Below are 12,847 nucleotides of genomic sequence, written 5' to 3' on the forward strand. Positions count from 1 at the left end.
TATGTGGACAATCATACCGGACGTTCGGTTTTCCAGACTTTGTCTGTTAAATCCGAGATCTGTTAAATCGAGGTTCCACTGCATATTAATTATACATGACAGCTTTAACTGTGAACAATAAAATGGCAATTTATGACAAAATTTACCATCAATAATCTGTTTTTTCTAAGATCAAGGCTGCATATTTAAGTATCAGAATTATCATTTAACATCTGACAGCAGAAGGATTTAAACAAACGTTATTTACCTCCACAGTTTCCCGAGTCCTACTCTGGTGGTCGGCGTAAGAGTGCCATGGCTCTGCGGTGGGAAGCGGGCGAGTTTGCAAACAACTGAACAGTCAGAGGCCGGAAATCAACCAGTAATTTTCTCTGTTCTCTGTAGGAAACGTCACGACTTCGGCTCCAGTCTCATGTCGGTTTCATGTGAAGCACACGCTGTCGCTTGTGTAAATTTGTGCAGCTCTCTCGTCACAAAATCAAAGCGCTTTCCGAGATGCCTAAACGTTAGCTGAATGTTGTTCAATCTGTACGTGTTTGTCTGTATAAATGAGAGATTTTAACGTATTATTGTAATGTTTTACAGGAGAGACGTTAGAAAATGTGGATCGTATTTTCATAATGTATTTTATTGTAAGGAAAGTATATATTTATCCCTAAGGTGTATTCAAATAGATAAAAGAGGATAAAAATAATAAGCATTCTATACCAACCAATCTAAAATATTTTATTAAGGGCACAGCTTTATTCTCTCTTTATCTATTGCTTAATAATTGGACAAATGCAGGTACAGTAGACCCTTGACTTACGAATGTAATTGGTTCTGAAGGGCTGTTCTTAAGTAAAAATGTTTGTTAGTTAAACCTGTTTTTCCCATAAGAAATAATGTAAATAGAATTAATCCGTGCCTAAATCTAATGTCCTAAATGCTCTTTTTTGTTATAAATACAAGTATATTTCCCTTAAATCTTAAATTATAGAATAGATAATACTGTAATAAACAATAATAAACAACAATACACAGTAATACTGTACATAAACACACATCACATTTCAGTACAGTACGTGTGCTGTACCATACACCATAATACATTTCCTTCTTTTTATATAAAATGTATCTACCAGAAACAACAATAACTCTCATATTTCTTTATTAGTTCCTTCTTTGTTTCAGTAGTGTTGTATTTTGTAGGTGTAATTGCACGAAAGAAAGAATACTTTACTGAGCCGAGTTCCTTCTTCTCTCTCACTCACTGTCCCCTCTGTCTGATACACAGTGACACCTACTGGCAGGAGTAATTATACAACAACAAATAGTAATAGATTTGTTAATTTTCTTACCACGACGCTTCCTCTGCAGCTTCTTTGAGGCCATTTTAATATTCAATTTTACAAAATATAAAGAAAACACCGAAAAAAACACTGTCCGCTGTCCGAATGTTCACTCACTGTATATATATATAGAGAGAGAGACGGTTGGAGTTAACTTGTTCGTGACGTCACGTGTTTCGTGAATGTCGGTTCGTAATACGAATTTTGTTCGTACATTAAGTTGAAAAAGATCGTTCGTAACCCAAAATGTTCGTATGGTAAACCATTCGTAACTCAAGGGTCCACTGTATTTAACACATTTATTTTTCAATACTCTCATGGTTTACATTCTGAATTAGGGATCAGTTTTCGTTTCTGCTTGTTTATGTGCTTATGTGAATCTTTATTGTTTACAAATGCTTCAGGTAATGCTTGTTGTTTTCCTATGTAAGCTACTGTCAAGTACAAACCCATTTCCAGAAAAGTTGGGACACTTTCTAAAATGCAATTACATATTTCTCCCCCTAATCTAGTCGTGTCCAATTACCCTGATTGCGTCCTCTATACTGATTCGACCCTTCACCGCTGACTGAGGACGCCTCTCAACTGACATACGCCCCCTCCGGCACGTACGGTCAGTACAGACTGCATTTTTCACTTGCACGAGTCGAGTTCATACACTTGACGGGCACTGTGTACGGAGGGCCACACCCCCATCAGCATTATTTCTCAGCCCTGTGCAGGCGCCATCAGTCAGCCAGCAGGGGCCGCAGTCGCACCAGTTATGAGGATTTATGATCCGACTTTTTACCCCTAACACTGAACAACAGCCAATCGTTGTTCATGCCGCCCAGCCCAGTCGGAGAGGCAGAGCTGAGATTCGATACGATGTATTCAAAACCCCAACTGTGGTGCGCTAGCGTACTTTACCGCTGCGCCAACTGAGCGGCTCAATTTGAACTTTTATTTAACTGATAAAAGTACAAAGTGGTGAACCACCACCCATCCCTGCTTGCAAACACTGAGCCTTTGGTGGAAGCTCCTGTTATATTCAGTCTTATTAACTCACCTGTTAACTGCTAATTGTGAAACCTCTGTCTTACCTTGCCTCTGCCCCAACTGTTTTTGAGTGTGTTACAGGCATCACGTTCTATTGTTTTTCTATATTTACATTTTGGGCATTTAGCAGACGCTCTTATTCAGAGCGATTACAGAAGAGCTTCCACAGTAAACAACAGTCCAAGAACACAAATCTGCTAAAACCCTGTTTTTTTAGTAAATAAGAAATGAATAAGAGCATTATTATGTTAGTTCTCAGATTAAGTGTTTAGTTAAGAGGTGATGAAGGTTTTCAATCGTCTTTTGAAGACAGTGAGAGACTCAGATGTTCGGACAGACAGAAGAAGTTCGTTCCACCACTTGGGTGCCAGTACAGAGAAGAGTCTTGATGCTTGTCTACCCCAAATTCTGGGTTTAGGATCAAGGCAAGCAAGACTAGTGGCTCAGACTTAGTGTGGTACAGAGCGGGGTTTGATTAGACCTCGAAAGTAGCTACAGGAAGCCGGTGAAGAGACCGCAGCAGTGGGGTGATGTGGCAGCGTTTAGGTCAGAGATGTTCACAAGTCACAAAATACGAGTCCGAGTCAAGTCACGAGTCTTTAGGCTAGAGTCCGAGTCAAGTCACGAGTCAATATAATATACACAAAACATATATTGGAAATGTAGCGTAGAAATAAACAAATAATCTGTAAATTCAGATAAAAAACAACAGATTAGCGACTGTATTTAGCCGTTTTACTTCGTGCCTTTACTTTTCTAGGTACCAGTTAAAAGCTTAAACTGACGTTTTGTTTTCATTGCAAATCACGGCACCGCGGCCAAAATCCCAAACACAGCAAAAAAATCCATAACCACTGCTTACCTTAGCTTATGTTCTTCCAGATGCTATTAAATTTATAAGCGTGTGTCCCATTAGGAATAGAATCCGTTATTTTGTAAATGTGCTTATAATTAAAAAGTAAAACAGGAACTCGTTAGAAAGCCGATCAAGCGTTTCATTAACACGTCATCTGTGTGACGCAAACTGAATAACTACAAATAACAGCATTTCTTACTAACAATTACAATCAGAAGGTCTGATTGGTTCAGAAAGCGGTTCTTACAATCATTAGCGCCAATTCTGTAGGAGCGTTTCATTCACATTAGTTGTTACTGTGAAGTGCACTACGTAGGGTATTCCACCATTTTAAGTAGGGAGCGACGCTTCATCATTACGCCGGAAGCTGGCTGGAACATTTACCCACTGCGTGTGTTGCGGGTTAAGACGGCCGGAGTGTTATAATTATTAGAGAGCAGAAAATGACACAGAATGATGTCGGATCATATATATACATATATATAATTGTCACACGTAATTAATGTTAACACATGCTGCTGACTTTTGTTGTCTACGAGTCATGAGTCGAGTCCGAGTCATTTGAGACGAGTCTGAGTCGAGTCTGAAGTCGCTGTGTGTGTGACATCTCTGGTTTAGGTTGGTTAAAAACCAGGCGAGCAGCTGCATGAGTTGCAAGAGTTGAACTGTGGACATAGGATGACCTGCCAGAAGCGAGTTGCAGTAGTCCAGCTAAGAGATTATAAGTAATTAGACAAATATCTGAGTGGCTATATTTACAAAAAAAAAAACAGCTGGGTTTGTGAGTGAAAACAGTGAACGTCCTTTTGTCTGTTATATGAAGGAAGGTTTTTGGAACGTGTCCCAACTTTTCTGAAAATGAGGTTTGTAACATGTATTGCTTTTAATCTGAAACAAATACAGCAAACATCATTCTGTTGTTATTTAAATTTAAGTGTTCAAACAACTATTACAACAATAAATATAACAATAAAAATATGACTTTGGATTTTTTTTTAAATGCCATCAGGTCTGCTTATGGTTAACCCGCCCGGAAAGGAAAGGTTGTGTTTAAAGATTTCATTTATCATTATAAATCAGAGAGGCAACGGTAACTTAAATAACCACGAGCTACAACACTCGCAAGAAAAATACATTTGAAGCTGCAGTAGGTATATCCACTGATCAGCCATAACATTAAAACCACCTCCTTGTTTCTACACTTACTGTCCATTTTATCAGCTCCACTTACCATATAGAAGCACTTTGTAGTTCTACAATTACTGACTGTAGTACGTCTGTTTCTCTGCATGCTTTGTTACCCCCTTTCATGCTGTTCTTCAGTGGTCAGGACCACCACAGAGCAGGTATTATTTAGGTGGTGGATGATTCTCAGCACTGCAGTGACACTGACATGGTGGTGGTGTATTAGTGTGTGTTGTGCTGGTATGAGTGGATCAGACACAGCAGCGCTGCTGGAGTTTTTAAACACATTGTCCACTCACTGTCCACTCTTAGACACTCCTACCTAGCTGGTCCACCTTGTAGATGTAAAGTCAGAGACGATCGCTCATCTATTGCTGCTGTTTGAGTCGGTCATCTTCTAGACCTTCATCAGTGGTCACAGGACGCTGCCCACGGGGCGCTGTTGGCTGGATATATTTTTGTTTGGTGGACTATACACCACTGAAGTCTAGCGTGTAGTCCTCGTTATGCCCATATTTGGAGACCCGGGTCTAAGTCAGATGTCCTATAGGAAAAATTAACGGGGTTTTCAAAAATTAGTCTCTAACGCATCCTGTGCTAAATAAACATGTTCAGAACCCTGTACGTTTTGTCCTGTGTACAGTTCTCTCCTGTACATCACTGGATTCTCTGAATTACGAGGTTGTTAAAGGATTGTAATACTAATAATGCTACACGAAAGCTAATGCTACTGCACATTAATTAGACGTCACTGAACTACACCAAAGCAAGGCAAACTATGGTGGTCGTATCGCTTTGTGGTTTGTCCTCCTTTTTCAGGGATGATTACAAAAGTATTAAAAGATGTGAAAACCACTTTCAGTCAGGTCATGTTGAGCAGTGTAGCCTCAGTGCAGGTCATCTTCATGCAGTTATTTAAGAGGCTTCCAGTCTAGTGACATCAATTCAGTGCGCAGTAGCATTAGCTTACATGTAGCAATATTCATATTTTGACTTCATAATTGAGAGGATCCAGTGATAATAAACAGAAGAATCTCCATAAAACAAAACCTAACAGCTTCGGAACATTTTTTATGACTACAGGATGCGGGGGGGGGGGGAGATTTTCTAAATCTCCATTCATTTTTCCTATTCAAAATTTCTCTTAGACCCAGGTTACCAAATATGGGCATAACAACATGGCGTGGACTACAAAATGACGTCAATGGTCTATTCTCAGTCCAGCAGTGACAGTGAGGTGTTAAAAAACTCCATCAGTGCTGCGGTGTTTGATCTACTCATACCAGCACAACACACACTAACACACCACCACCATGTCAGTGTCACTGACCAAAATAATACCTGCTCTGTGGTGGTCCTGTTGAGGTCCTTCATTGAGGAACAGGGTGAAAGCAGGTTAAAAAGCCATGTAGAGAAACAGATGGACTACAGTCAGTAATTGTAGAACTACAAAGTGCTTCTATATGGTAAGTGGAGCTGATAAAATGGAGAGTGAGTGTAGAAACAAGGAGGTGGTTTTAATGTTATGGTTGATCAGTGTATATATACTGTATATATATGGGAAAACAGAGATACGCAGTAAATGTAGTATTAACCAAAGTCATTTTTCAATCTATGATTTAATCAGTAGCACCAGTTATTCACAGAAATGATCATTTAAATTATCGTATCTATTAATACATACATTTACAAACAATTTATTATAAAATTGAAAAAAACAGCTCAAGTCATCTTTACTTTCAGTGCATACATCCTTTACCAGCATAAACAAATATACGTTTAAAAACAAAAATGACGAGACAGAAAGGTAGAATACGATGGCGCCACTTGTTCATGACTTGGTAAAGTTATACTTTCGTATCGGTTTCATAAATAAAGAACCTCGATCTCCTGCACATCAGCACCAGTTTGTTATTAGTGTAAGGACGCTGAAACAGCTTTGTAATGAACTGTGTTTATTTAGAAGAACGTGCGTCGTCGCCAGTACTACAACCGAGCCTTATGAACTCGTACGATAAACTAAAGCCGTATGACATCGCTATAAATGGTTGCATTGACGGGTTTAGTCGTCATGTCATGTGGATGAAAGCGTACAATACAAACAACGACTCAAAATAATCATGGGTTATCGCATTGGAGGCTGCCATCCAGGTACTGAGACCCGTGCGTCTCTGAACTGACAAGCCTACAACGCCTGCACACTCTCTGGCCACAATATTTCCACTTTATTCTAGAAATCAAAATCTAAATATATTTTTTTACAGTGGCTCTAATACGCTGTCTTATAGAGATGACTGATCGATTGTGGAATTACTGATCGATTGTGGAAGGTGGCCGAAGCCCTGCAATGAATTGGTGCCCTGTCCAGGGAACTCGGTGTGTCCCAATAGAACCGGACCTGCAGCATGTCTGACCAGGATAGAGCGGTGGTTTACACTTTAAAATTTATACTAAACATAAACGAATATTAAAACTCAAGGTATCTAAAATAACCAAAGCAAAAGTGATTAAATTATCATTTTATTCTGACTATGCTCTAAACTAACATTTGTATTCACACATACCCCTAACTCAGAACATTCTAGTCTTAAACTAAATAAAATACTTGTTTTTTGCTTAGACTAAATAAAACATTAATTTTATGTTAAACAAACATATCATAAAGCTGTAGTAGATAACGTTTGAAAAACCTGGTGCCCGCCCCGGACTGTTCGGTGTGACTGTAACAAGTGACAGGTCAATAAACTTTTATGTTTGCTGCTTTAGGTCATGATGACACAGTAAATCTGATAACGATGCAATGAACTTTATGTTTTAGGCTTCCCTAGGCACAATTACACCGACCAGGCATAACATTCTGAGCACTGACAGGTGACGTGAATAACACTGATTATCTCTTCATCACGGCACCTGTTAGTGGTGACATTTTATCATTTTATCCTCAAAGTTGATGTTAGAAGCAGGAAAAATGGGCGAGCGTGAGGATCTGAGCGAGTTTGACGAGAGCCAGATTGTGATGGCTAGATGACTGGGTCAGAGCATCTCCAAAAGTGCAGCTCTTGTGGGGTGTTCCTGGTCTGCAGTGGTCAGTATCTATCAAAAGTGGTCCAAGGAAGGAACAGTGGTAAACCGGCGACAGGGTCATGGGCAGCCAAGGCTCATTGGTCCGATCCAACAGACGAGCTACTGTAGCTCAAACTGCTGAAGAAGTTCATGCTGGTTCTGATAGAAAGGTGTCAGAATACACAGAGCAGCAAAAGGGGGACCAACACAGTATTAGGAAGGTGGTCATAATGTTATGCCTTATCAGTGTATTATCTCATGATCATTTCTTATGGATGTAAAAATAGTATAAAAATCTAAAAATCTAGACCAGGTATTACAAAATCAAACAAATGTGATCATTGCATATGTGATGTTTGCATATCTCGTAATTCAGTAATCCAAACTCATTAAGTGTGTGTCAGTCAGTTTTTGGGACGTCCTCTCGTCTGGGTCATCCATAAAGTGACCTCTATTCTTTTCAGTATTGCGCTTGGCATATGACACAGAACCTGAAGCGGATTTTCATAAGGCACTTGTTGTTTTTTGGGGGGGTTCTTTATCTCTTCCTCTCACACCCCACCGATGGTGGCCAAAAGAACAGCAATAAACACGAAGTTTCCACACAAATAGACCATCAGAACAATCTTCTTAAAACACAAGCCCTGCAAGAGAAAACACAAGGACAACACGTCACATGAATCAGTCTGATTAACCTTAAATTACAAAAAAGAAACAAAATAAAAACAACACTGAAATGTCGAACCTTGAATTGGCAGTCACTGTCGGACTGAACAATCAGAATCTCCTCCTTGTCTTCAGATTTAATGTGTTCGGTGTAGACTTTAAAGTTTTTGAAAAATCGCCCTACAGTGCAAAACATCATGGAGAGAATTAAACACCACACACACCTCAAACAATATACAGGTGCAATAGGAAATATTCATCCCACCGTCCAAAGAATATAAGAATTTAAAACGCTACACTATCTGCAGAGTTAGATTCAGGCTTCAATTAAGTTAATCTGTTAAATGATGCAGCAAATAAACAAAGAAATACATGATGTGGCATTTTAGAGTAGCAGAATGTTTAGCTAATTTTGCCATGTCACAATTACGAGAGTTCTTCAAAAAGTTTCTGCACTTTAACTCTATTTATTAAGAATCTATTTTAAAAACAAACTTCATCACTTTTCTACATCACCTCCCGATGCATTTTTCCAGCGTCGTACCAACTTTTTAATACCATCAGCAAAAAGTGTTATTGGTGGAGTGCGTATCCACTGATGCAGCGCTGCTTTCACATCATCATCACATGAAAATCTTCTTCCTCTTAAAGCTTCTTTAAGTGTCCAAAAAGATGGAAATCAGATGGAGCTAAATCTGGACTATAAGCGTCTCTCAGACACGACCGATTACTCCTCCTATTACACCCTCACCGCTTATAACCAAAATATACAAGTGCAAAAACTTTTGGAAGATCACTCGTATTAAACCCCTACATGGGGCGGCACGGTGGCTAAGTGGGTGGCACTGTCGCCTCACAGCAAGAAGGTCCTGGGTTCGATCCCCAGGTGTGGCGGTCCGGGTCCTTTCTGTGTGGAGTTTGCATGTTCTCCCCGTGTCTGTGTGGGTTTCCTCCGGGGGCTCCGGTGTCCTCCCACAGTCCAAAGACGTGCAAGTGAGGTGAACTGGAGATACTAAATTGTCCATGACTGTGTTCGATATAACCTTGTGAACTGATGAATCTTGTGTAATGAGTAACTACCGTTCCTGTCATGAATGAAACCAAAGTGTAAAACATGACGTTAAAATCCTAATAAATAAACAAACAAATCCCTACATTAGATTACTGATCTTAAAACCTACTGCTAGTCTGTATGATCTAAAGTTGGGTTACAACATGATTAAACCATCAGGACTCAATAACAGCCTTAATTTACTTCAGTTGTGATGTTATATATAAACACCACCCAGAGATTCAAGTGTTTAAGGTGTGTTGCGGTCATGGTAAAAACTAAGGAGCTGCTTACAAAATCTAAGAGAGGAGATCAATTCATTGTACCAAAAGAGCAATCAGTGTAAGAAGATTTGCAAGACCTTAAACATTCCTAGAGACACCATCGAGAGACCAACATTTTGTTGAGAGGCTTTAGCATTCTCATCTAAGAGGATGACCCGATGAAGACTGAGATAAATATAATCATTGTTGCCAAGCAAGGACTTCATGTCCAGACTTCACTCTGCTTTTTCCAATTGAGACTGTCGCAGTGGCTTTAATGGACAATTACAGAAGCTTGACGTTATACTGAACATTAAGGGAAAATTTTTGCACCAGCTGCGTCATTGTTTCCTAAGAAGTGTGGCGGTGCTACTTAGCTTCCCTTTTGCCAGGTTGCGCTCGCGAGTTTTGCGCTTGCTGTGCCGCTCAAACTTCACCTGATTAAACTTTGACCCAGTTTGCCGCTGACCTTTTCAAAGCTCCTCAAATTAGACGAACTGTCTGATATGAGGCGGTAAAAGCAACTCAGGTCGTACGAACAAAACTTAACGTGACTTATTGTAGTAAAGCAGCGAGTGAGGAATTTCATTAGTGGAGGAACTTATGAGCAGTAATAATAAAGAGAAGTTTAGTGCTCCTGTCTCCTTTTACTACATTAAACCACGTTAAGCTTTATTTAGACTCTGGAAGAAGCTGATTCTGATTCTCACAGTTTCTCAGAAGCTGGAGCTGTAACACAAGTTTAAAAGTGAAACAGGGAGGAAAATCCAGATGAACACAGATACACGTGGAGCTGTAACACTGGATCTGATGGTTATTCTACACAAATGCAGATTCGTCTCACATTCACACTGATGACGTCTTACCGGAACAAAGTGGAAATCTGCGCTGAGACGTGAATGTGCCCTAATGCAGTGGTCCCCAACTAGCGGGATGCGGACCGTGGGTCATTTATTACCGGGCAGCACAGAAAGAATAAATAATTAGAGATCGCTACAAGAGCAATTAAATTTCCGATACTCTTCGGGTGTTATTGTCCCCAATCACCACTAGGTGGGAGCAGCGCCTCGTTGCAGCAAAAAAAGGATTCACACTGATTTTCCATTTTATAGTAATTCTATTTTAAATCCCCCCTGTCGGTCTGTGAAATTATATCTTATACGAAACCGGTCCGCGGTGCAAAAACCTCTGCCATAATGCACATATACTGTGCAAAGTGTTATGATAGTCACCAGAATGAAATGTAGGGGGAAAGTTCTTGAGTGCAGACCACAAGCTATTCAGGACTACTCAGAACAGGCTTAAATTCAAAGGCTGGCACTACATCTTGCCCATTCCCTGCAGTTACACTTTTCTGAGATCATTTCTGAACAATTAATTGATTAATAAATATGTAATTTGCCAACACAACATGTCTGAGCAGCTCCAGAACCACATTCAAAAATACATTAACATTCAAAGCACACACCAGCTATTAAAAATTCACCCAAAAGCTTTTTACAAGTTGAATACCAGTGTAAATGGATAAAAGATTTTCTTTCCATATGCAAAACTGGTTTAATAACTAACCATGGACGAATTATCATCCTGACACGTTAAGGTCAAGCTTAGAGAAGAGCTGTAGAGCAGAAAGTGCCGTTTTATTCTGAATGGATGTGTTAGGAGCACTGACCTGTGGGGAAAAGAGCTCTTCTGTGCACCTCCAGCGTCAGGTCAGCCAGCACAAACCAGACAACACAGACAGCCAGGAACGCCGTGGTCCAGGGGGCGGGGAGCAGCAGTGCCTGCTGATGGGTGCCCAGGAAGATGGCCACCACTAAAACCAAGAGGAGAAATTTGAGTTTGGTATAGATATATTTAAATAGTGTTTTTATCTATGCATTTTGTCATGCAGACACTGAATTTCTTCTTGCATTGCAACTAGTTTGATTACAGCTCGATCATTTATACAGTAATCACAACCTGTCAAAGTGAAAATCAGTGTTTTCTCTTACCAGCAAGCACCTGCGCCACAGTGCCCAAACCCAAATGGAGCCAGTTGAAAATGTACCTCCTAAAATAGATAAAAAAAAAGTGGGAATTTAGGAAATTAAGGAGACATTAAACCACTGATGAAAAAAATGACTATTTTGCTTTTTTATTTGCATTTTATTTAATACAATCATATAATCAGCATTACAATTTAAGTTGAATGCTGCTATTGGTATTGACTTCAAATATACTAAGCATACACTTATAAAGATCCCCACAGTTTATAACCTAAACATTTATAGTACGACATTTCAGAACAACTTCTGCAAGGATACGGAATCTGCTACATAAAGAGTGAGTGACTCCAAACAGCAAAACCATGGTAAAAAATGACAAGTAGCAGTCTTTTAACCATTTTAGGTAAACAAGGAAGACACTTGGCAAGGGCTATGACATACATAAATTACACAGTAGATGACTGTGGTATACACCAATGAGGCATAACATTATGACCTGCCCCATACGCAACAGACTGTGATGCTCTGTGTATTCTGACACCTTTCTATCAGAACCAGCATGAACTTCTTCAGCAGTTTGAGCTACAGTAGCTCGTCTGTTGGATCGGACCACACGGGTCAGCCTTCGCTCCCCACATGCATCAATGAGCCTTGGCCGCCCCATGACCCTGTCGCCGGTTTACCACTGTTCCTTCCTTGGACCACTTTTGATAGATAATGACCACTGCAGACCGGGACACACCCCACAAGAGCTGCAGTTTTGGAGATGCTCTGACCCAGTCGTCTAGCCATCACAATCTGGCCCTCAGATCCATCCTCCTTCTGCTTCTAACATCAACTTTGAGGATAAAATGTCACTTGCTGCCTAATATATCCCCCCCCACTAACAGGTGCCGTGATGAAGAGATAATCAGTGTTATTCACTTCACCTGTCAGTGCTCATAATGTTATGCATGGTATGTGTATCAGTCAGTAATTTTTCAGACATGCTATAGCATCTGGTATGAAACACAAAGATTAAGAAGTGCTGAATAACATGAACCTTCCTCCATAGACACATGACCTAAAAGCAAATCATGTTTAGAGACACTTGGGGATTATTAGGATTTTAATGTCATGTTTTTACACACTTTGGTTACATTCATGACAGGAACGGTAGTTACTCATTACATAAGATTCATCAGTTCAAGTTTTAATATCAAACACAGTCATGGACAGTTTAGTGTCTCCAATTCATCTCACTTGCACGTCTTTGTACTGTTGGGAGGAAACTAAAGCGCCCAGAGGAAACCCACACGGACACGGGGAGAACATGCAAACTCCACACAGAAAGGAAGCGACAGTTCTACCCACCAAGCCACGTTTCAGAAAGGTAAACAAGGAAAATGCCTGGCAAGGGCTAAGAC

The 12,847-nt window shown here is 40.0% G+C and overlaps 2 protein-coding genes across 3 annotated transcripts in view; one reads left to right on the forward strand and one right to left on the reverse strand.

The window, feature by feature from the left end:
- palmdb (palmdelphin b) overlaps nt 1-545 on the forward strand; it is a 59,328-nt gene extending 58,783 nt beyond the window's left edge. For both annotated transcript variants that reach the window (XM_062992219.1, XM_062992220.1), the window contains exon 8: nt 256-545. In XM_062992219.1, coding sequence (XP_062848289.1) covers nt 256-336 — 81 coding nt within the window. In that variant the 3' untranslated portion in view covers nt 337-545. The remainder of the gene's footprint in view (nt 1-255) is intronic.
- Nucleotides 546-6,010: 5,465 nt separating this feature from the next.
- The window catches only part of frrs1b (ferric-chelate reductase 1b), a gene marked incomplete at its 5' end in the record, with an annotated part of 32,313 nt that continues 25,476 nt past the window's right edge, over nt 6,011-12,847 (reverse strand). Inside the window, 4 exon segments of the mRNA XM_062992221.1 lie at nt 6,011-8,117; nt 8,219-8,319; nt 11,126-11,269; nt 11,448-11,506. Coding sequence (XP_062848291.1) covers nt 8,025-8,117; nt 8,219-8,319; nt 11,126-11,269; nt 11,448-11,506 — 397 coding nt within the window.

This window comes from Trichomycterus rosablanca, chromosome 3, assembly GCF_030014385.1.
Source record: "Trichomycterus rosablanca isolate fTriRos1 chromosome 3, fTriRos1.hap1, whole genome shotgun sequence".
Classification (NCBI taxonomy): domain Eukaryota; kingdom Metazoa; phylum Chordata; class Actinopteri; order Siluriformes; family Trichomycteridae; genus Trichomycterus; species Trichomycterus rosablanca.